The following is a 21071-nucleotide window of genomic DNA, read 5'->3' as shown; positions in this document are numbered from 1 at the left end:
AAAATCACCGGTTACTAGGCAACAAATAATAGTTGTGGTTGCCATGGTGAGTATGTTGCAGCTTTAGAACAGAGGAAAAGTAGGATTTGCAGCCGTAGGTAACCAAGAGGCTACCAACAACGGTTGCCACCACCAACCATCAATAGTTAACGGCGACCGTAGGCGGATTACCTGGCACCGAAAAGAGAAAAGACAACAACGACCTGACCGGCGGCAAAGGGAGCAGCAGTGGTAGTCGGCGGCAACCATGAAGCTACCCGCAACGACACCAGAAATGCTTCGATTTCATGGATTCGAAAATCTGCAAATCAGGTGAAGGGTTTGAGTTAACACCTCAAATCCTCAAACTTTTTCCTTTAATTTTGTGTTCATAGCTACAACCGTCATGGGAGAATGGTTGGAATGAAAGATATAAACCCTAATTTAGTCGGTGACTGATTTTAGGGAAGAAAAGGTTGGAATGAAGGATAAAATTAGTTTTGTGTCAAAAACACTCTTCAAAACCCAGTCTAGTTTTAACCCAGATTTCAATCAGTCAAGGGGGAAGAAGGGTGATAAATACTCTCTTTCTTTGAAAAAGGCAATGAAGTGGAAACACCTTGGATTCTACTCCGTAAGTAAAAAAAAAAAAAAAAGTAAAAAATATGGTTGGGAATGGACTGTAAAAGTGAAAAAACACTTTTGAGGTGTGCAGCAAATGACCATTTGAGATCTTGATAAGTCAAAACAAAAAAAGTGGTCAAGTGTGAAGTGGCCTTTCAGAAAATACAAAAGTCTTCAAGACCCTTTTTCAATGTACATATTCAACACACGGGTGAGGGGGAGATTTATTCTAGCGTCACCGTGAGTTGATTAACGAAGCATCTAACGGAATAAAGCAAGACACTTCTGGCGAACCAAACAAGGCTAAAGTTGAACTGGGTTTATGTCAGGCGAGCCAAACAAGGTTCAAGATTATACTGGGTTCATGTCGGGCGAGCCAAACAAGGTTCAAGTGGAGCTGGGTTCATGTCGGGAAACTTAAATACTTCTGGCGAACCAAACAAGGTTCACGTTGAACTGGGTTCATGTCAGGAAAATGAAACTTAAATATTCTAAGCGAACCAAATAAGGTTCAAAAATGAACTGGGCAAAAATGAACTGGGTTCATGTTGGAATATGAATATTCCTAGGCGAACCAATAAAGGTCCAAGTTAGACTGGGTTCATGTCTAGAAAATGAATACTCCTTGGCGAACTAGTAAAGGTTCAAAATTGAACTAGGTTCATGTCGGGAGCTTGATGATCGAGGCAAACCAAAGAAGTTCAAGTCGGAAATCGATTGAACAAAATTGAAGACTAGCTTGTGATTGACTAGTCAACGGAAGACTCCTCAACGATGTATTGAGCAAGTTAAATTGTGAAAATCCCACTATTCAACTTGAGGGGGAGTGTTAGAAAATAAAATAAATATATGAATATTCAAAAGTGGCATGTCACACTAGTTGGTCACATGCACCTGCTCTCAAGGGATACAAACAAAGCTGCAGGCTTCAACGGATACAACCCAACGACTACAATCTTTCTGTTGTATTTTAGGCTCTATAAATAGAGTTATTTTCAGTGTACATGAAAAAACTCAATATAATCAAAATGTAGTCCTCAAGGTTTATTTACCTCCTTGTTCATAATTCAATCAACAATAATCAAATCATTTTCTTTACTTTAAAAATTCCGCATATCAATTGTTAACAAAAATTTCGACAAATTGTTGAATAATTCACAAATAACTTTTAGAACTACTAAAAAGATTTAAAGCTCATTACATTACATTACTTTACATTACATTAAATTACATACCAGCTACTCATGTACTTCCCTAAGTTAAATTAATTTTCACTTAATGTTGAATTATCCACTAGAAAGCTTCCCCATGCTTTGTGATATCAAGAGTTAGATAACTTCTTCCTGTAAGCAAGAGTCTGGAAACACATCGACAACATACTCAAACGTAAGAAAACAAGGGGTGAATTAATGGTTTAGAATTATCTTTCTTATGATAATTTATCTTGACTCCAACATTTACTGCAAATTTCTCTTACTTTTAATTTGACTTTGCATCCTTACGATTATACAAAGAAATACTTTATCAATCAACGAATTTGGATTGATCTATCATTTACAACCAAAAATTCAACATATGATGATTGCCTAAGCTTTTAATAAATTCCACATATATTCGTAGAGACACTTGGTGGACACACCAAACACAAGTTTATGGGTCATCTTAACCAAGTACATAAAACAAACAATGTTTAAAAACAAGAATGTTGTCCCTGGCCCACTTTACCCAAACCGCATGAACCAACCATTTTTCCACCTCCAATATTAAAAGAATCTGTATTCAGCGAGCTACCGCTATTGATATTAAGTAGTCTATATAGAGCATGAATAAGAGTTGATGATAAGATGCACTAAGTTATATATAACAAACGAAAAATCCTATAGATATCTAGCAATTATGATGGAAAGATACTCGGACATCAAGTTTATGATTAAAGCCCTGGATAATGCATGTGGAGACCACCCACTTATTTAACTATTTTACATCTAGGCCACCCATCTATCAGACCTTCATATAGGCACCCCAAATACACAATTTGCGTCATTAATATCAACTTCGGCCAAAAACATACTATGTGAAGAAAATGACCTTAGGTTTTTCGAGAAGATGGAAGTATCTTTGAAGAGGTGTAACGTACTATATCTTGATAATTGTTGAGTGATTACAATTACATTACAATAAGAATGAAAACTGTTGGAGGTGCAAACCAAAGTCCCACATCGGTCATAGGACAAAACAAATGTATGTATATAAGTCTAAGGGGAAGTCCCTCTATCACCAATTAGTTTTAGAAAACGATGGACTCTTGGGCTTATATTGCAGGACATTGTGTTTGGGTTATGCGATCCTTACAAAAACAATCCTTAAAGTCATCTAACGGAAAACTATACATACTTGGGGCAGACTATAAGAAAGTTTTGTAATGTTAAGAGTTCATACCAAATCTCTCTCAGCAGAACTTTTCGCAACATCCAACAAGGTTTGACTTTTTTCCAACATTTGCAGATCATCTGTCGAAGGATTTATAACAACAGTCTCAGACTGTTCGCCAGCAGGAACATTTGAGTAATCCCCTTTCACCAACAGCAGTTCAATTTCATCATCTTTCAAACCTTTCTCAAGAGCAACATACTGAACAGAAACACACGGTACAAAACATTCTTCAGTTACCAATTGAAGAAAAGCCACTACTGTAACATGGTAAATTTTTTTTTTGAAAATATGAAGCGCGTATTACCTCGCCTACATGTACAATTGGCATGGTTGGGCTGCAGCAAAGGTGTAGATGTTGCAGATTTGGTACATATTGCTTATCTAAAGAGATGAGCTTGATATGAATATCCAGCTGGAAAATTAGCATGTAATCATGAAGAGTGCACTTTAGAATGTACTTAATTCAATCCAACTACATGTATTCATGTTCTTAGGTGTAGAACTTTGTATATTCAATAGGAACTAATTCTGGCCATCAAGAAACACAAGATCAACTCTTGGATGTCACTTCTTTTAGAAAATTAAACAAGTAAGACTGAAAATAAAACCTCTCCTTCAGCCTAAGTTGATGATAACACACACACACATACACACACACACACACACACAAAAATCATGACAATTAGAGATTTTGTTCATCACTCTAGAATAATAGTGTCATAGCGTTTATTACGTCAGGATAACTATCAATATACATTTGTTTAATATGTAGCTGTTCTCCATTTGCAAGAAAAATATATACGTTACAACTCTAATATGGTTGGTTGCATAACTTGCATCACAAGTTCACAACTGACGAGAAGGAACGACATAAATAAATAACAATAATAAAATAGAAGTTTCTATACGCAGTAAAGGTACTTTTGAACCAGTCAGTCAATCTAGGTTATGTTTTATCTGTAAAAAATAGAATATGAGTAAAACTCTTGCATCTTTTTATCTAAAATTAGCTTATAACTATCTAAAATATTTTTTTAGTTATATCTGACCCTATATATAAGATAAAAGTTTAAACAAAATATGCTACCCAGTTTATTCTAACTCACTTTGACCTTAACATATATAACTAACAAAACATGCTTCACAATATTATATATAGTTCACACTAACCTTGTCAGTAGTATTTAGCTGCATTTTTCGAAGATGATCCATCTGTTTAAACACCCTACTATTTCTAAAACTCTTACCAACACTATTACTTAAACTACCATGCCGTGTGTTACTTCTCATACCACCTCGGCCCCACGTTAAAATATCTGAACTACCAATAATAAGCCTGCCCGTAATTTCTCGACCCGTTTCCACCTCATCACTACTCGAGGGTAGTGAAGGCTGAGAAGATCGAGCTCTCTTTTGTCTCTTTGGTCTTATTAGTCCTGAACGTGGCTCATTATCAGAAGACGAATTGTTTCGTCCGTCATTGTTGTCGGCATCGTTCGAATTGTCTGAATGTTGGGGTTCGGGGGATTTTTGGTTTCTTCGTCCCCTGAGATTTCGGGTGTTGCCATGTGATCTTCTCGTGAAAACGGCAGCGGTAGCTTTGGCAGTTGTACGTTTCTTTCCCAGTGCCTCTAATTGACGGCGGGATGTTTGACCAATTGAATCTTGGATCTATGTAAACAACTTAATATAGTTTAGGAGATGCATAAAACATAATCAAGTCAAAGTCGGTCAAAATAAATAGTAGGTTAAAAATTTTATATTTTTTAAAATTAGATTTTGTGTCATATATCTACGTTTGATAGATCTATGTTTTATGTTTGATATATTAATGTATAACATATATATGTTTAAATTATTTTTAACTAAAAGTCAACGTTGGTCAACTCCCAACTTGTCCCCGTATCGTCCTGACCGACTCATCCCGACTCGCGACTTTTAAAGGCGGTTCACCATGTTGAGGGGTTGAAATACTACAGATTGCAGAAATGTATTACACAAATACAGTGGCGATTCCAGAATTATAACTCAATGGGGTCCCGAAATTTTTTTCAGTACCAATTATATTAGATTGCTATTTTAGTGATAGTTTACCTTCAAAAAATTATAAATTCGAAAATATATAGGATTCGAGTAGTATAATTTAGTGGTGTCCTATATAATCTAAAAGGAAAAACTATAGATTTGAAAAATATATGGGGTCATACATTTAAATTTACTGGTGTTCTATACAATTTACAGAGTATTTTCTACTATAAATTTTCAAACTAGTGGTGTCCCGTGACCCCACGAGTCTATACATAGAATCGCCTCTGCACAAATATGATATAAACTTGTTGTCTCACCTGCTTATTCCGAGCTTTTTCCTCTTCATCGAAGGCATATTCCTACATTAAAGCATTACGCAACACTTTAAAATAACATGAAAGTTATAAAAAAATGTAATCATGCAAAATATTGGGTAAAAGCAGACCTCTGCCTCATATTTATCAATCTCAGGGTACAAAATTGCAATCAGGGCATCATAATTGGGATCGTCCCTCAAAGAGCGACGACTTGCACAATGTGCACGACAAGCAGGGCATTCATTGTTCCTGCAATGTTGTTGACTTTTTATGATTAGTCAATGAGACGATGCTGGTGAAGAAGCATTGACTTTTAAGACGTACCCGAGTCTCATTGATTTGTCTATGCATTCCCTACAGAAGCGGTGCAGGCATTCCATAACCGTTCTTGTCTTTCGAATTATTCCTATTCATCAAATATGGTGTCAACCTTTTCTACACTTGAACAGGTTCTCAAATAGGTCAAAACTTTAAAAAATTAGATTTTGTGCCTTATATCTATGTTTGAAATATTTATGTTTTATGTTTGATATATTTATGTGTAATATGTATATGTTTAATTTATTTATTACTTAAAGTCAACGTTGGTCAACGCCCAACTCGTTCTCGACTTAACCGACTCATCCCTTCAAGGTCCCGACAGGATCGACCCGCCTAACGATTTTACAACCTTGTATTGAATGTGTCATGACTTCTGATGATCCATCAAAAAATGAGATTATCATGTGTCCTAAACTAAGTTATAATCTTCAATGATATACCATCTGTATGTGTCACTCAATGTTATAACATTAACGAAGTAAGGAATCAAACTTATGCGCATGTAGCTGTTTGGCATGGTACACCAAAAAGAACATAAAGCAAGTGTTGAACTTAAAAACCTTGACGAAAATTCAGAGATGAAAAAACAAGGTGTATAATTGTAAAAAGTTACACACCACCTTAAATAGTGACATCAACAATAGCCAGTAATAGCATAATTATAGGTAAAATTAACTATATCAGACTAAAGAAGACTTGCACCTTAAATAGTGACATCAACAATAGCCAGTAATATTTTGGAAATACTACAAGATCCAGATTCATGTTATGGTGTAAAATTTTACATGAAAACTGCAATGAAACAATAGTCAGAAAGTAGTACCTAAACAAATAGGACATTGCACCTCCTTTCGAATCTCAGCCAGCTTTACATACACAAACCTGCAACAAGCATTCAAAATAAGTGAAACTGCTCCACAATACAAAATTATCTTAAGCAACATAAAAATTATAAGTTTAGCTAAATATGATAGACTCAAAACCAACATATAGTCACCAAATCAAGGAAGATATCACATTATAAAAAAGAATTACAATCTGCAACATCCTTAAAAAACCCAAAAAACATCATAGAACGAGTAATTGCATTTTTCATTCAGCAAAAATGTCATTTTGCAACACTCAGGACAGCCTTAAGGCAAAACGGAGACAATTTAACCGCAAAGTGCACACGATAGAAATTAAACGGCATGCATATCTAAAATGAAAGCCTATAAATCCTAAACTTCAAAAACAAACTAATCAAATCAGTAATCATAACTCACGATACATATATTTTACACATGTATATACGAAGTGTGCGTGTGTGTGTGTATATACGCATATATATTAGTACTATATAAATATATAATACAGATGATATAGTATATGTGCACCTATAAATAACAAAAATTGAACTCACTCTTCGTCTGTTTCATCGCAACTAGCAGAAGAAGTGCTTCCGTGATCATCTTCAACATCAGTTTCTGGTAATAAGAGCGAAATAAAATGTGGAGTTATAAAAAATACACACCTTCTTCTTACTCTCTGTTGAATGTAATTGAACATAAGTTTAGAAAAATAAAATTAAAATGTAAAACCTTGTTCAGCGTCTTGGTCATCGTCGTTGTTATTTTCAGATTCGTTACGTTGTAATTCATCGTCGTCTTGGTAAATAGGTTCGTGAGGACGCTTTTGAGCGGGCATTGAGTATAGTCGCCGCCGATTAAACTCGCCGGACGGCAGGTGGAAGGGCGGAGAGATAGATTGATTGATTATGGAGACTACTATACGATGCAAAGAGGAAGAGGAATTTTGCGTGATGCTCTTTCTCTTCTTTTTTTAGCTTTAGTAATTATTACTATTCGTACGGTATAGTTTACTACTTTAATAATTTATTTTTTTAGTTTTATTTTTTTGTATTATATTTTTTCATTTTTTTAAAGGTAAAAATATTATATATTAAAAAACAACACCAACCTACAACACACACGGAAAAAATCACACAAGACACTACGAAGACAACACCAACAACACTACGAGCAACGAAACATACAAACCTACACTCGAGCCTTCAAAGCCTAATAAAACCTATGAGCCGCGAAACCTGAATACGCCATTGTCAGCATCTTTCAAATCCACGATCATCCTTTTAATTATAGCATGCTCGTACCATCTACATTAATCACGGTGCTTAATTTGGATACAAGTCCAGGGACGACCCGCATAACTTTGTCTTCGAAAAAATCAAACAAAATGGACGAGTCACAAAGAACCGTGGTTGGCTCAATGTTGGGTAGATTCGTCAAAGTGGTCTACAATTTACAAAAAATCCAACAACAACAACAACAACAACAGTGGATGGTAAAGAGGTGACGATCAGTTGACGTCAAAGTAGCGAAACATCAATAAAGCTTTTGGTGAGTTTCAAGCTTCATACATCGAAGCAAAACGTAACTAGAGAAGCGGGGAAAACGCTCAAGGTGTCGAAGACTGGGCATCAAATTACATAAATAATACAGGTGGGAAAAAGTTTAACTTAATAGATGTTTGACACGTTTTGAAAGACAAGCCAAAGTGGTACGTTTCGGGTTCGGGTGGTCATGTTCCTTTAGATGTCGAAAAGGAGGGGTTTGAGATTCCTCTTTCTCAAAACAACGATATTTTTTATGATGATCATTTTCGAGACCAATGAGCCGAGAGAAGGCAAAACTAGAGGTCCGATCAAACTATTCTACCGAGTCTAAGTCAAAACTCAAAAGTAATAAATACTCGTAACAAATAAAGCCAAATGGACTTAATACGACAATGTTTCACATGATCTGTTTGGTGAGGTAGGGAAGTCAAAAGTAGCTGTAACATTCTACCGGGTTGCCCGATTAAGAAGTCGGTAACCCGATTACTTGATTTCTTTCAACAAAAGACTGCAAATTCCAAAACACAAAAAACAAAATTAAAAAATCAAAGTCATGGGTGTTCCGGAAATCGTTGAAGTTGCTCGGAATTACTCCGCCATGATCAGAGTTCAGGGACCTGTAAGCTTTACCTTAATCCACTTCACACACACCTTTTTATCTGCGTTCTCAAATGAAAAAAAGTTTAAACCTTTTATTTATTTATTTATTTAATTCAGGACCCAAAAGGATTAAAGATGAGAAAACATGCTTTTCACCATTACATGTAAGTTAATTTTCACACCTTATTTACACTCTTCAAGTGTAGACCTTTTTTTATTTATTTATTTTTAATTTTGTGTTGTTTGGTTTATGTGATGAATGATAATAAATAAGATAGGTTTATGTATTATTTATATTTTGGTAATTAAATTGTAATTTCTACCTAGTTGTTGTAGCAGAATGTTCGAATATTATCCAGATACTCAACTCAAGATCTTTAAGGATGTTGTATCATATTATAATTATAGTGTATAATTTATTTATAATACTTACAAAACAAAGTTCATTTTAGAGTTAATAAGTTTGTCAGGTAGAGCCTTGTGCATTTCAATTTCAATATCTATATAGAATAGGAACAACTTTCTGACCCAAGAAGGTCAATGGGAGGTAGAGGTGACAAAATGGACAGGCGGGTAACGGGTTTGGGTAAAAATAGGTACTCCGTGATTTGTAGTGTTGGTCATACCTTTTTCATTTTTGGTTTGGTTCCTCCTGATATGTTGAACTAATGCTTGTTACATTTTGAATAGTTTCCTCCTTGCTAGTATTACTCGGGAATCGGAATTATGTGTTTTGTAATGTTTTTTAGTATCATAATGGTGAGGTTTTTCACTAAAAGGCGTAATTCGACTTTTCACATAGTAAATTAGTTGATAATTTCTGCTTCTAGTTTATGTGTTAGTGTATCAATGACATATCTTTTGACTTGACCTTTTTTTGACTATTTGATGTTTTGCTTTTCGTTATCAGTTCAGGGAAAACCACTCTTTCAGCATCTGGAATGGTGTTGTCTAGTTCGTTCGAGATTGGCCCATTAGCTAAACAACTACTTAGCGACGAGCCAATGTCATTGGTTCTGACGGTTGCATCAATAATCGAGCCATTTCTATCATCAAAACACAGAGATCAAATGTCTCAGGTTACAAATCAATGTCATTTTTACTGACAGCGTATACACTAATGGTGTTATATCTGATTTTTCTTATAATTATTATCAGGTCAAACCAGAGTTGATTCCTGGTGCTAAGATAGATATATTGGTAGAGGTAATAAACTCTTAGTGACATTAGAGGTGGCAATTTTGACCCATTTACTTATGAGTGGGTCAATTTGGGTTGTTTTTATCTTTGATGAGGTCAAACGGGGAAGTAAGATAGTTGAGACAGAGACATGTCAAATATGTCAAGCTGGTCCAAATTTGCTCGGCATTTGCTTCAAGATTTAATAATTATTTAATGATTATACATATATTACTATAAAACTAATCAAAATTTTGTAAACCTGTTTGATGCAGCATTTCTCTTATAAAAGCGTTATAAATTTGGACAAAAGATGTTCTGGGTCGACCTATAAAAGGATCATCCATTCTGACCCGTAGCCTAACCTGCCCAATTGCCACATCAGCTTGGTTAACTTTGTTTAATTGTTGATAGGTTGGTTTTATTTCATAACGTGGTTCCGGTGTTTTATATACACAGGGGAATGATAAAGCATCTGATTGCGAATCTCTACGTTGGCTACCTGCTGAACTTATAACGTTGGTAGACACGTTTTGCTTGTACTTTTTTTGCTTTTTAATTACATACTTCTTGGCTACAACGAAAGATGTACACTTTGACTTTCAAGGTCAAAACAAATAACATACTAATAATCATAATCATCTTCAACTGAATTATTACGGTTTCGGAGCATAGTATAGACTGCATCTTGTAAAAGCCACATCATTTTCATTATTGGTATATCCGATCTAAGTTGATTTCTTTTTCTATGATAAATTTTAGCACAAGTTACATAAAATTATGAATTAAAAGATTTGACTACAAAAGACAAAACGCCCTTTCTACAGTTATCCAGATACTCTTGAGGAATTGGTTGAGAATGTATATTAACTTCTACTTTTTATGGTTTATATTATCTGAAGCTCGACATTCGCGCTTCATCTGTTGCTCTCCAATCTTTAATCGGAGCTTATTCCGGGTCAACGGAGCATGGCTGGGAAGTTGGTTGGTCCTTAGCGTCATACAGTGACGGTCAAACACCATATTTTGATTCTACACAAAAGGAGGTACCTAACAAACATTCACCGCATATTAGTTTACAAACAAGAATTTTATGTTAAAGGTGGCAAACTGGGCTGGTCAGGCACATTGAGTAACAGATCAAAAAGCGTCGACCCACAACATATTTTCTTCAAAAGTTATCATATCCTTCTTTTATTAGTGAACATATAATCTATGAAAGGGCATTGCCGCAAAGACAACATTTATCACAGGTAGAGCCTGTAGAGGTTGGTGTTTCAACCCATTAAGTGGGCTGCTTTGTGTTGTATCTTATGTTAGGATCGCTTTAGCCCAACAACATGTCCTACATATGGGCAAAGCCCATGAGTCCTTTAGTAACAAGGTTGTGAAATTCGCTAGTCGGGGAGTAATCGGTTGGGACTTTGAAGGGAGTAATCGGCAATTCGGGGGTTAATTAGGGATTAATCGGATTGGACTTTTTATACTCTAAATAATATATTTTAAAATTATGTGTATATATAGAAAAAACCATAAACATAAACTTTAACATAATTGTCTAAAATCATAAACATAATTGTTCATTTGTTCAAAAAGTTTAAAATTCTAGTTTAAATTTAAATTCATATTAAAATGTTGACCAATTTTGACATTGACCAACAAATCGTACTTAGACTCATTAACCAACAATGACCGATTAATTATACGGATTTTGAAATATTGAAACAAACTGTTAATTAATCAGTGGTAATCGGGTTTTTTACAACAATGCTTAGTACTCTAAAACCAATTGGTGATAAAGGGAGGTTCCCATAAGCTTATAAGCATACATTTGTTTCTTTCGACGTGGGACTTTGGTTTGCAACCCAACAATTTATGTGGAGCATATGAATGGGATAAAATTTTAAATCAGCTAAAAATGGGGCGAAGGGCATTTAATGTAGTGTTCTAACGCATACAACTTCTTAAGTCAATCGATGTAAAGTAATTGGATTTTTATTGTTAATCATATTATTCTTTTCAATCCTATTTAGTGCATCTTTATGTATATTATTTAAAAGTGGGCACTGAATTGTTGGTAGGTCAATCGGATACGACCAGTTATAATTCACACACGAATTCCCATTTTTTACCCATTTTTTAATGACGTTTTACCCATCATTCCCATATTCCACTCATGGTTGCAGACTTACGGGGATGCTTATGTTTTGATTAAATATTTTAGGCTTCCGGATCAACGGTCACGAGTCACGAGGAAATGTTTGGGGAACAATCTGTTGATTCACGTGTATCGGGAAATTTGTCGACTCGAATTGCTGTACTGAAAGTTCCTTCAAGTACCTCTAAGGTGCTTGCGCTTTTTTTCTCTCCTCTTACTTTTGTTTATAAAGAAACACTGATAGTTATAATGAGCGGCTTATTTCTGTCCAATAAAATTGCTTTTGCTGCTTTTGTTATTTGTTTTTGTTTTCAGTTGCGTATTTCAGGGGAATTAGTGGAATATAATTTTGTGTAGGATCTGCCAAATCTAAAGATATCACCGGGAAATAAAAGGGGGGATCTTCTTGTAGCTATGGGTGCTCCTTTTGGCGTCTTGTCACCTGCTCATTTTCGTAGCAGGTAATCTTACTTCTCGTTCTTTGTTCCATTTCTTGTCAGTTCTGAAACAGAAACAAAGCTAGTCGACTAATTTGTTCGACCAGTTCACATAAAATTCCACCTGCCCAGTACCCACTTCATTCATGTTCCAGAACAGGGTTGTTCAATATTTGGTTTCAAACCGTTTAACCCAAAAATCGTACCGGAAAAATCCAACCGAATTTGAATTCGGTTTTCAGTTCGGTTTATAAATTTGAATTCGGTTCAGTTTTACTTTTTTGAATTCGGTTAAACCGAAAACCAAATTGAAATAATAATAATATATTAAATTATTAATATATATATAGACCACAAACCGATTTTAAAACCAAAAGTCAAATTTAAAATCGATATTTTATTATTAAATCTTTAAAATTTTTAATATATATAAACCACAAACTGATTTTAAAACCAAAAGTCAATTTTAAAATCGATATTTTATGGTTATGTTGGTTAATTTATGAATTTTTTTTTACCTAATTCCAATTCGGCTTTTGGTTCAGTTTTGAAACTTGAATTCAGTTTTCGGTTTTGCCTTTGAATTTTCAAACCGAGGAAATCGAAAACTGATGTGATGAACACCGCTATTCCCGGATTTGATGCATATACATATACCCCTCAATGAACATACTGGTAGCATAAATTTAGAAAACTTCCCAAATACTAACAAAGTTATATTATTAAGTAGTTAATGTCATATCCAATGTATCAAAAATAATAATTATATTATGATAATGTTATAAGTTGTGAAAATTGAATTTGAACTTCATATTTCTTTTGGAGAAGCATATGTTTAAGCATTATTATTTTGTATATTATTCAAAAAGGAAAGTCTTTAAATAACTTATATAAGTTATATAAAATAAGAGCATCATACAAATACGAAATAACATAAATTCAAAACAAGTAAATTGTATAGTTTAGTTAGTAGTGTAACTTATTACCATGGAGAAAGTAGTTTGCAGTGGAAGCACACTGGCCAAAAACAGTTTTAATGGTGAAAAAAGCAGAACTTAAATTGTTCCTTTTACTATCATTGCATACCCTAGTGTGATCTCATGACCAGTTTATCTTAAAACTTCTATTTTTACTGTTCTTTATTGTGCTGCAACTGTATTTAATGACTTGAATTGATATTGACATATATTCTGTATGCTACTTGGAGCAGTATATCAGTAGGGTATGTTTCGAATTGCTACCCTCCAAGATCGTTACATGCATCATTGTTGATGGCTGACATTCGGTGTCTTCCTGGTGAGAGCATTTATCTTATGACTTATGATTTGTTTTATTTGTGCTAAAATGGGTGGGTTGGGAAACAGGTCAAAGCGAGTAACTTTTGTTACTGATAGTATTACACGAAATATTTCTCATTTGATATGTTAAAATTTCTGTTAGTTGTTTTCTTTTTGGAAAAAATAGTTATAGTTATTGTGTCATATATGATTATCTCTAGCTATATATAATGCGTTATTGCGTTGTGTTGGAGTCCTAGATTTATCAACAATCAGGGTACTAAATTACCCATAGTTAGTTAAAATAAATTCTATTTTTTTATTTGTATATTTAGACCATACCCTGATTATCCCTTTTCTTGTATTTGTTTCAGGAATGGAAGGTAGTCCAGTTTTTGGAGAACAATCAGAGATCGTTGGCATCCTTACAAAGCCACTGAGACAGAGGGGTAGTGGTGCTGAGGTTCAGGTGCATCTATTTTGGGTTCAGGGTAACTTTAGGTGTCAAAATGGGCGTTAAAACGGGTAAAAACCTCAGGACACGTAAAATGTTGATCTGCTAATATGAATAAAGTTACCCTGAATCTTGTGAATATCTGAATATGATGGATGGCTTTTAAACCAGCCTCCTGACCTGTTTGACCGCTTTATTTTTAGCTAAATATTTTACGACAATACCCAATCCCGCTATGGGTGGGGTTTAGCTAAATGTTTTAGTACCTACTTAAACATGGTTGACTAAAAATCTGTTCCTTTTTTCCTAACCTTTTAAGTAACAACATACGGATTGTGCCTTATGCGGACTAATGTTAAAAATTGTTTTGACGTCAGCTGGTGATTCCTTGGGAAGCCATTGTAGAAGCTTGTGACGGCTTTCTATTACCCAAAACAAGCAACGCAAAATATTCTTCGAAACACGTTCACGAGTATCCCAAATCCCATATAAAACCGCCAAATCCCGTTGAGAAGGCGATGTCTTCAATATGCCTTATTACTATAGGAGACGGTGTATGGGCATCTGGTGTTTTACTCAACGAACATGGCCTTATTCTTACAAACGCACACCTTTTGGAGCCATGGAGGTTCAAGAAAACAGCAGCCAATGATCATCATAAAACTGTGTCAAATATCTTTTTTACCCCTTCAAAGGATACTGAAGATGGGCCCACAACAATGTCGGAAATTTCTCAATCTAATTATAACAAGAGAAATCACCAAAGCATACGGGTCCGTGTGGATTATATGCACCGTTGGGTGTGGTGTGACGCTAGTGTACTTTATGTATCTAAAGGTCCTTTGGACATTGCAGTATTAAAACTTGATTTTGTCCCTGATAAGCTTCAGCCTATTGTCATGGACTTTACATGCCCTTCTCCAGGATCAAAGGTTTACGTCATTGGACATGGACTTTTTGGACCTCGTTGTGGTAAATTTTCACTTTTTTAATTTATTTCATCTCCAGTCCCTTAAAAATGCAAACTTTTCGTTACTTAGAACTTCTGTTTTTTAAAACTTTTCAAATCATAATTGTATATGATTAACTGTCATTGTTACAAATAGATTTAACAAAATTTTCCTGTGTTTAATCCCTTGAATGCATGAAAGGGTATACTGGGTAAATTCCTCTAATTCTTTTGCTGGTCCCAGTTGTTACATTTGATTATATGATTGTATGTATACATTTTGCATCAGATTTTCTTCCATCAGCTTGTGTTGGAGTGGTTGCAAAAGTCGTTAAAGCACGAAGGTGTTTAGGAGAGCCCAAACAAGAAGATATTCCGGCGATGATAGAAACGACAGCTGCCGTGCATCCTGGCGGTAGTGGTGGTGCTATACTCAATTCAGATGGTCACATGATCAGTCTTGTTACAAGGTAATCAAATATCGATTTGTAGCATACAGAACCATAGTTTGATGGGTGTGAGTTCGAGTTGTCGTGGACTATTTGATGGGTGTGTGTGTTTGCCTTTCTCAAAAAAAAAAAAAAAAAAAAATGAAATAATAATTTTTTATTTTTTATTTCCCTATAACGACTGTGCTTAACTATCATGACTAAAGTTCATATTCTAACTTTTTTGCTGTGTCATTACGTTTCCCACCAGATAATTCCTTTTTCTAGTGCATCTACAACTTAAATTTATTGATGTGGAGTACTTGTTTTGAATAATTTTTTCCTTGAACTAGTCGAGTCGTATAGTTACATTTTGGTGGTTTGAGTGAATCCAGTCAGTTACAATCAAGATTTTTTTGGTGCAAATATATCTTGTATCACCCGTCTGGCAGTTTATATATTTTTGGAGGTTAAGTTTGAGAATATATGTAACATTTGTCGGTTAAAAGTCAAACATGGACTCTTTTTCTTTTACAGATGTACTCCGTAGTATAATAATAATAATGGTCAACGCTGCTAATTTGACTTTTGTTGCAGCAATGCTAGGCATGGTGGGGGGACAGTTATTCCTCATTTGAATTTCAGCATTCCATGCGCAGCATTGGAGCCTATCCTAAACTTCTCAAAAGGTTTTTCTTATTCATTTTGCATGATATAATTTTATCATGTGCATTTGATTATATATTTTTTAGCAGTTTGGCCTATTAATCACATATCATTTATTCTATTACTTTTATGACTCAGTTGTGTCATCTTTACAAAGGAAGTCTAAAACATAGCCCCCCTAGTCTAGTGTAATTTTTGCTTGTTAAGAAGCATCATAATCATATTTGGTCAACTTTTTAGCCAATCGAAGATGAACTATGCATCTTACACTAGAATGGGACACAATGATATTGGTTTTGGTGATTGTAGATGTATTCTAGTTCACTGTTTCTCTAAATTGAATGTATTCATGTAATAATCATAATCTTTTCACATGAAAAGATGCATCTTTTGTTGGCATTGAACCATAAAACATGACTATTTTGATATTTTGAGGTTTAACATCAACTATTCTGTTGATGTTTGTTGCAGATATGAAGGACATATCAATATTGGAAATACTTGACAGACCCGATGATCACCTTTCTTCTGTATGGGCATTGATGCCGCCCACATCCCCCAAGCCCAAACCAGGTAAAGAAGATAATAATGTTAAAGAAGAAATAAAGGGTTCAAGATTTGCAAAATTTATAGCCGAAAGACAACTTCTTTTGAAACAAATACCACATCCTGACAAGACGGATAGCGGTTATATAAAACTTCTCCCCAGCAAATTGTGACAGTCCTTGTATCTGAGAATTACCCAATAAACCAAGAATGTGGTCCATAAAGAGAGTGTTTCTAAACGATGACAACATAAATACGATGATTTGCTGTAATATATTCACTTTATCGGGAGATGTATAAGGTGTATGTTTTTTTATCGTCGAATAAGGTAAATATAGGGGACCAATGTGTCTAACCATGAACTGTACCTTTCGATCTCAAGCCCTGAAGGTAAACCATATGATACAGTTTTAACACTTGTATAAATCTGTTTATATACTCGTTAACTCAAAAATCTCAAGTCTGGTCTTCGGAGGACGCGCAACCCAAAATAAAATTGTTACTTTCATGTTAATTAACTAGTATCAAGTATGTAGGTGCACCAATAGTTACATGTGTGATTTATATTACTGATTTCTTGCATGTTAATATTGGTACTTTTATGTTAATTGAGTTACTCACAACTAATCATTTGAAACAATTTGAGGCAACTTTTATTTCTTTTTATGGTTTAGTTACAGAAAGAACAACAAAGTGGTTAAGTTTGATACTATTTATTATTAGCGTATGAAAGTTATGCTATTGTGCATAAGTAAGCTAATAATTTGCTTTTAGTGTTGGCTGTAAATGAAGTTGTGAAGATTTTTAGTGGGGTTAAAAAGTAGTGTTAATTTAAGTGTGAATGAATTATTGAAATCAAGTGAGTTCATTTAATTCGTATGTTTAGGCGCTCCTATATTTATTGTTAGAGGACGGTGTATTTAATTAGTATAATACTTAACCGCTTCAATGTGTTTTTTTTTTGGGACCGTGAAAGGGATCACCCGAGGGGGACTAAACCACCCGTTGCGATCATCTCCCATTTCGATTATGTCGATGCAGCGATATTAACGCCACCTCCATTGCTGCCCGGGAGGAAACCTTGAAATAGATCTAAGTGCACGACCAAGTAAAACCCCTTCCCCTTGACCCCCCAAACGATATGGGAAAAGTGACATGGGTTGATACTTTATAATAGGGATGAAATTGTGTTTTAAATATGTAGCCAACGGGGGTCGAACTCCTGAACCTCCCCTAAAGGAGGCAGGCCACCAATCGCTATTACAGATTTTTATGATGCACAGATTATGTGGCTCTAAACTCCTCTTTCCAATCAACTGAAATGTTCTCCAACTTTACAAACGGGTCAGTTGGTAAAACTGGCCAATAGTCGTCTGTGAGTGATTTCAATGTTCACAATGTCTTAAATCTTATCATATTATTAATATATATACTAAATACGAATACTAACAAAGTTATGTCATTGTATTTCGTATGTATATAAGAAAGTCAGAGGATTAGAGGATTAATTTATTTCTTAACACACCACCGATTGCCCTTGGATCGTCATACTCTCCAAGTTAACTCCCTGTCCTGGTACGAAGTTTTAATTATTTTAGCCCTTTGATGGGATGTATCTGTGTGTATTCTGTATATATATGTATATATACTTGTCACACCATCTGTGTGTATTCTGTATTCTGTAAAATTAGTCGAATTTTTTCCGGGTTGTCACTGTACCTACACGTTAAAGAAATTTCGTCCCGAAATTTGATGGCGGTCGTCATGGCTAATGATAAGAATGTTTTCATGACGAATATGAGTTGATAAATAGAGTTTTATCATTTTTGATTAATATAGATAAAACGATTTGTTTATGTGAAGCGTGCGAGTGAAGCTATCACAAAAGATTGAGATAGAGATTTAACTTTTGACGTAGTCATGGTGGATTTTCTGGAATTCAAGGAATTTAAAGAAGTCTTCTAACCAGAAAGAAAATGTGATAGCACGATTTATTAGTGAACTGTTGGAATTACGGAAAAACAGAAATACCAAGGAAATATTTCTGTGATATTCTTAGAGATTAAACAGAATGAAAGAGTTATGTAACATGGTTCATGATGAGGGTATGATCTGTGAACCATCATCACGTTCCATTAGAAATTCAGCATGACTTACTGTAATATAATCACGTTGGTCAAGTGTCATTATATTATACTAACTCATGCTTCAATTCCCAACACTTCTCCACAATTCATTCATAATTTATACTTAGATTTTACAGAAATTTTTCAATATAATGGAATACAGAAAGTACGAAGAGGTAGATAATTTCAGACAAGAATAGTTATGAAAATATCCTCAGAAATATCGAAGATATTTATGATGATATTTTGGAATTTCTAAGTTCGAAAGTTGATGAAGAAAGATTTTCCGCAAGATTTTAACATGAATAAGGAGCAAGATATTCGTTGAAGACTTCATTAGATTCCGAATTACCTGGATTCTTTGAATATAAGGTTTGATCCTTGTATTTGTCCTCGGTCTCCTTCATGGTTTGCTCAATCCGTTTTTCAGTTCCAAATCTGAGATTTTTCAACACACCATTCTTTAGTATCAAGCTTCTGGTCATTAAGACCATCTATAGCTTTTGCTGCTTCATCATCATTCTCATATCTGAATCATTGGTTATCAATCTGAGGTGTTTTAAGAATTTTGAAGGCTTTGAATGAAGATTGTAATTGTCAAGATACAAATGATGTTTAAGATGGAATCAAGTGGCAAACTTGAAGAAATGTTTAACTGTAGAAGATGTAACTTTATTAACGATAATCTAAATCAAAATGTGTTATAATTAATATTTCCTACTCTTTTAATACTTTTTAACTGTCCAAGATTAGTAGTCAAATTTTAGTAGTTCAATAGTCCAATAGTTCAATATATAATATAGTTAATCAAGGTTATATTATATTGTCTCGGGATTAACCAAGACTGGTATATTATGACAGTATTTAAATGACGATATTTAAAGTGCGTAAAATAACTAACAGTATTTAAATGACGATATTTAAAATTGCGTGTATTAAAATTGCGATAATTAAAATGATAATAAATAAAATGTAATAAGGAAATAGTCATAACGGGTACAGGAACAGTTAGCTAGGATTTGGTTAGTATGGATTTAAAATTTTACGTAGTTAATTAATTGGTTACTGATCAATTTTATTTTGTCCATTATTTTCTTCATTATGCCACTTGTCAAATCTTGACTTGGATTCTGATCGGTCAAAATCCGAATATGAAATTGAATTTGAATGAAAATAGTTGTTCTTTGGTGAACGGATACGTATATATGTAGATTTGAGCAGTATTGTTAATGACTGCTGAATCTGAATTGAAGAATGTACAGTGTAACTTATTAATGTGAACTCTAAATATTCCTCGGGTATTACCAACCCGTTAAAATATTTTCACCATTAACAGTTTGTACAAAAGAATTTTTAATTATAATCTTTATGAAAATGTATATACATATATATTTTCTTCAGATGTAATCATGGATTTAATGAGTCATTAAGATATTAATCTCATTTGATTTACCGTTAGAACTAGAATACATAATCTCTAAAACATTAGAGATTACATAATCGCCATGTAGAACGAAGATAAATGATGTAGAACAAGATGTAGAACGAAGATAATCGATGTAGAACGATATATGGAACGAAGATAATCGATGTAGAACAAGATGTAGAACGAAGATTATGATTGAGGTACAGATTGTGAGGTTGAGACGTGTATTGTTGAGGCTTGTGATGCGGATGTTGTTGGTGGTACTGGTGTTGTTACTGGTGCTTGTAATCTTTGCACCATATTCTCCAAAGCTACTACTCGAGCGCGAAGCTCGTTGACTTCTTCCATTACCCCAGGATGGTTGACGGTTGGAACAAGCAGATGAATAAGGTTTTGAATTTGAGATAGTATATAATCAAGGCGAGATATTCGGGAAATGATGGTGAAAATGGTGCTTCGGACTGGTTCGCCGGTAAGCGCTTCAGGTTCATCGCCAAGAGGTAAATTCGGTTGGTGGAAAGGATCGCCTTCTTCTTGTCTCCATTGATTAAGTCGACTTCGAACTCATCCCCAATTCATCCAGAATTGAAGATGATTAATTGGTTGAACTATTCTGGTTACACTGCTTTCGGGGCTCAGGTGAATATCCATGTCGGAATAGCTATCAGAATCCGAGGAACTTGAACTGGTTGCGGGATCCATCTTGCACGGTCAGGTAAAGGATTTTT

General features: G+C 34.5%; 2 protein-coding genes across 2 annotated transcripts; one reads left to right on the top strand and one right to left on the bottom strand.

Moving 5' to 3' along the window:
• Positions 1–1754: 1754 nt before the first annotated feature.
• Positions 1755–7484, bottom strand: LOC139843443 (putative E3 ubiquitin-protein ligase RING1a). The gene is made up of 10 exons (XM_071833520.1): positions 7283–7484; positions 7105–7168; positions 6526–6584; positions 5706–5787; positions 5510–5630; positions 5382–5423; positions 4207–4707; positions 3341–3448; positions 3043–3234; positions 1755–1960 (listed from the first exon to the last, which is right to left on the bottom strand). The coding sequence occupies exons 1-10, from the start codon at positions 7386–7388 to the stop codon at positions 1925–1927; spliced, it is 1311 nt and encodes a 436-aa protein (XP_071689621.1). The 5' UTR covers positions 7389–7484; the 3' UTR covers positions 1755–1924.
• Positions 7485–8524: 1040 nt separating this feature from the next.
• Positions 8525–17227, top strand: LOC139841544 (glyoxysomal processing protease, glyoxysomal). Its single transcript, XM_071831754.1, has 15 exons — positions 8525–8716; positions 8815–8861; positions 9608–9776; positions 9856–9903; positions 10336–10398; positions 10779–10971; positions 11130–11260; positions 12101–12223; positions 12392–12495; positions 13682–13767; positions 14123–14217; positions 14580–15174; positions 15441–15621; positions 16177–16268; positions 16717–17227. Exons 1-15 carry the CDS (start codon positions 8651–8653, stop codon positions 16962–16964), a joined length of 2241 nt encoding a protein of 746 aa, XP_071687855.1. The 5' UTR covers positions 8525–8650; the 3' UTR covers positions 16965–17227.
• Positions 17228–21071: the final 3844 nt, after the last annotated feature.

This window comes from Rutidosis leptorrhynchoides, chromosome 4 (assembly GCF_046630445.1).
Source record: "Rutidosis leptorrhynchoides isolate AG116_Rl617_1_P2 chromosome 4, CSIRO_AGI_Rlap_v1, whole genome shotgun sequence".
Classification (NCBI taxonomy): Eukaryota; Viridiplantae; Streptophyta; class Magnoliopsida; order Asterales; family Asteraceae; genus Rutidosis; species Rutidosis leptorrhynchoides.
The sequence above is the reverse complement of the archived record's forward strand: the minus strand, read 5'-3'. Positions and strand labels throughout refer to the sequence as shown.

Bases quoted from the DNA above. Each gene is read 5' to 3' on its own strand.
- LOC139841544 (XM_071831754.1), top strand. From the start codon at position 8,651: ATGGGTGTTCCGGAAATCGTTGAAGTTGCTCGGAATTACTCCGCCATG. The intron at 8,717-8,814 runs GTAAGCTTTACC...TATTTAATTCAG, and splicing joins TGATCAGAGTTCAGGGACCT to GACCCAAAAGGATTAAAGAT. The intron at 16,269-16,716 runs GTTTTTCTTATT...TGTTTGTTGCAG, and splicing joins TATCCTAAACTTCTCAAAAG to ATATGAAGGACATATCAATA.
- LOC139843443 (XM_071833520.1), bottom strand. From the start codon at position 7,388: ATGCCCGCTCAAAAGCGTCCTCACGAACCTATTTACCAAGACGACGAT. The intron at 7,169-7,282 runs GTTTTACATTTT...TCTTATTACCAG, and splicing joins TGACCAAGACGCTGAACAAG to AAACTGATGTTGAAGATGAT. The intron at 4,708-5,381 runs GTGAGACAACAA...TTGTTTACATAG, and splicing joins AAAAAGCTCGGAATAAGCAG to ATCCAAGATTCAATTGGTCA.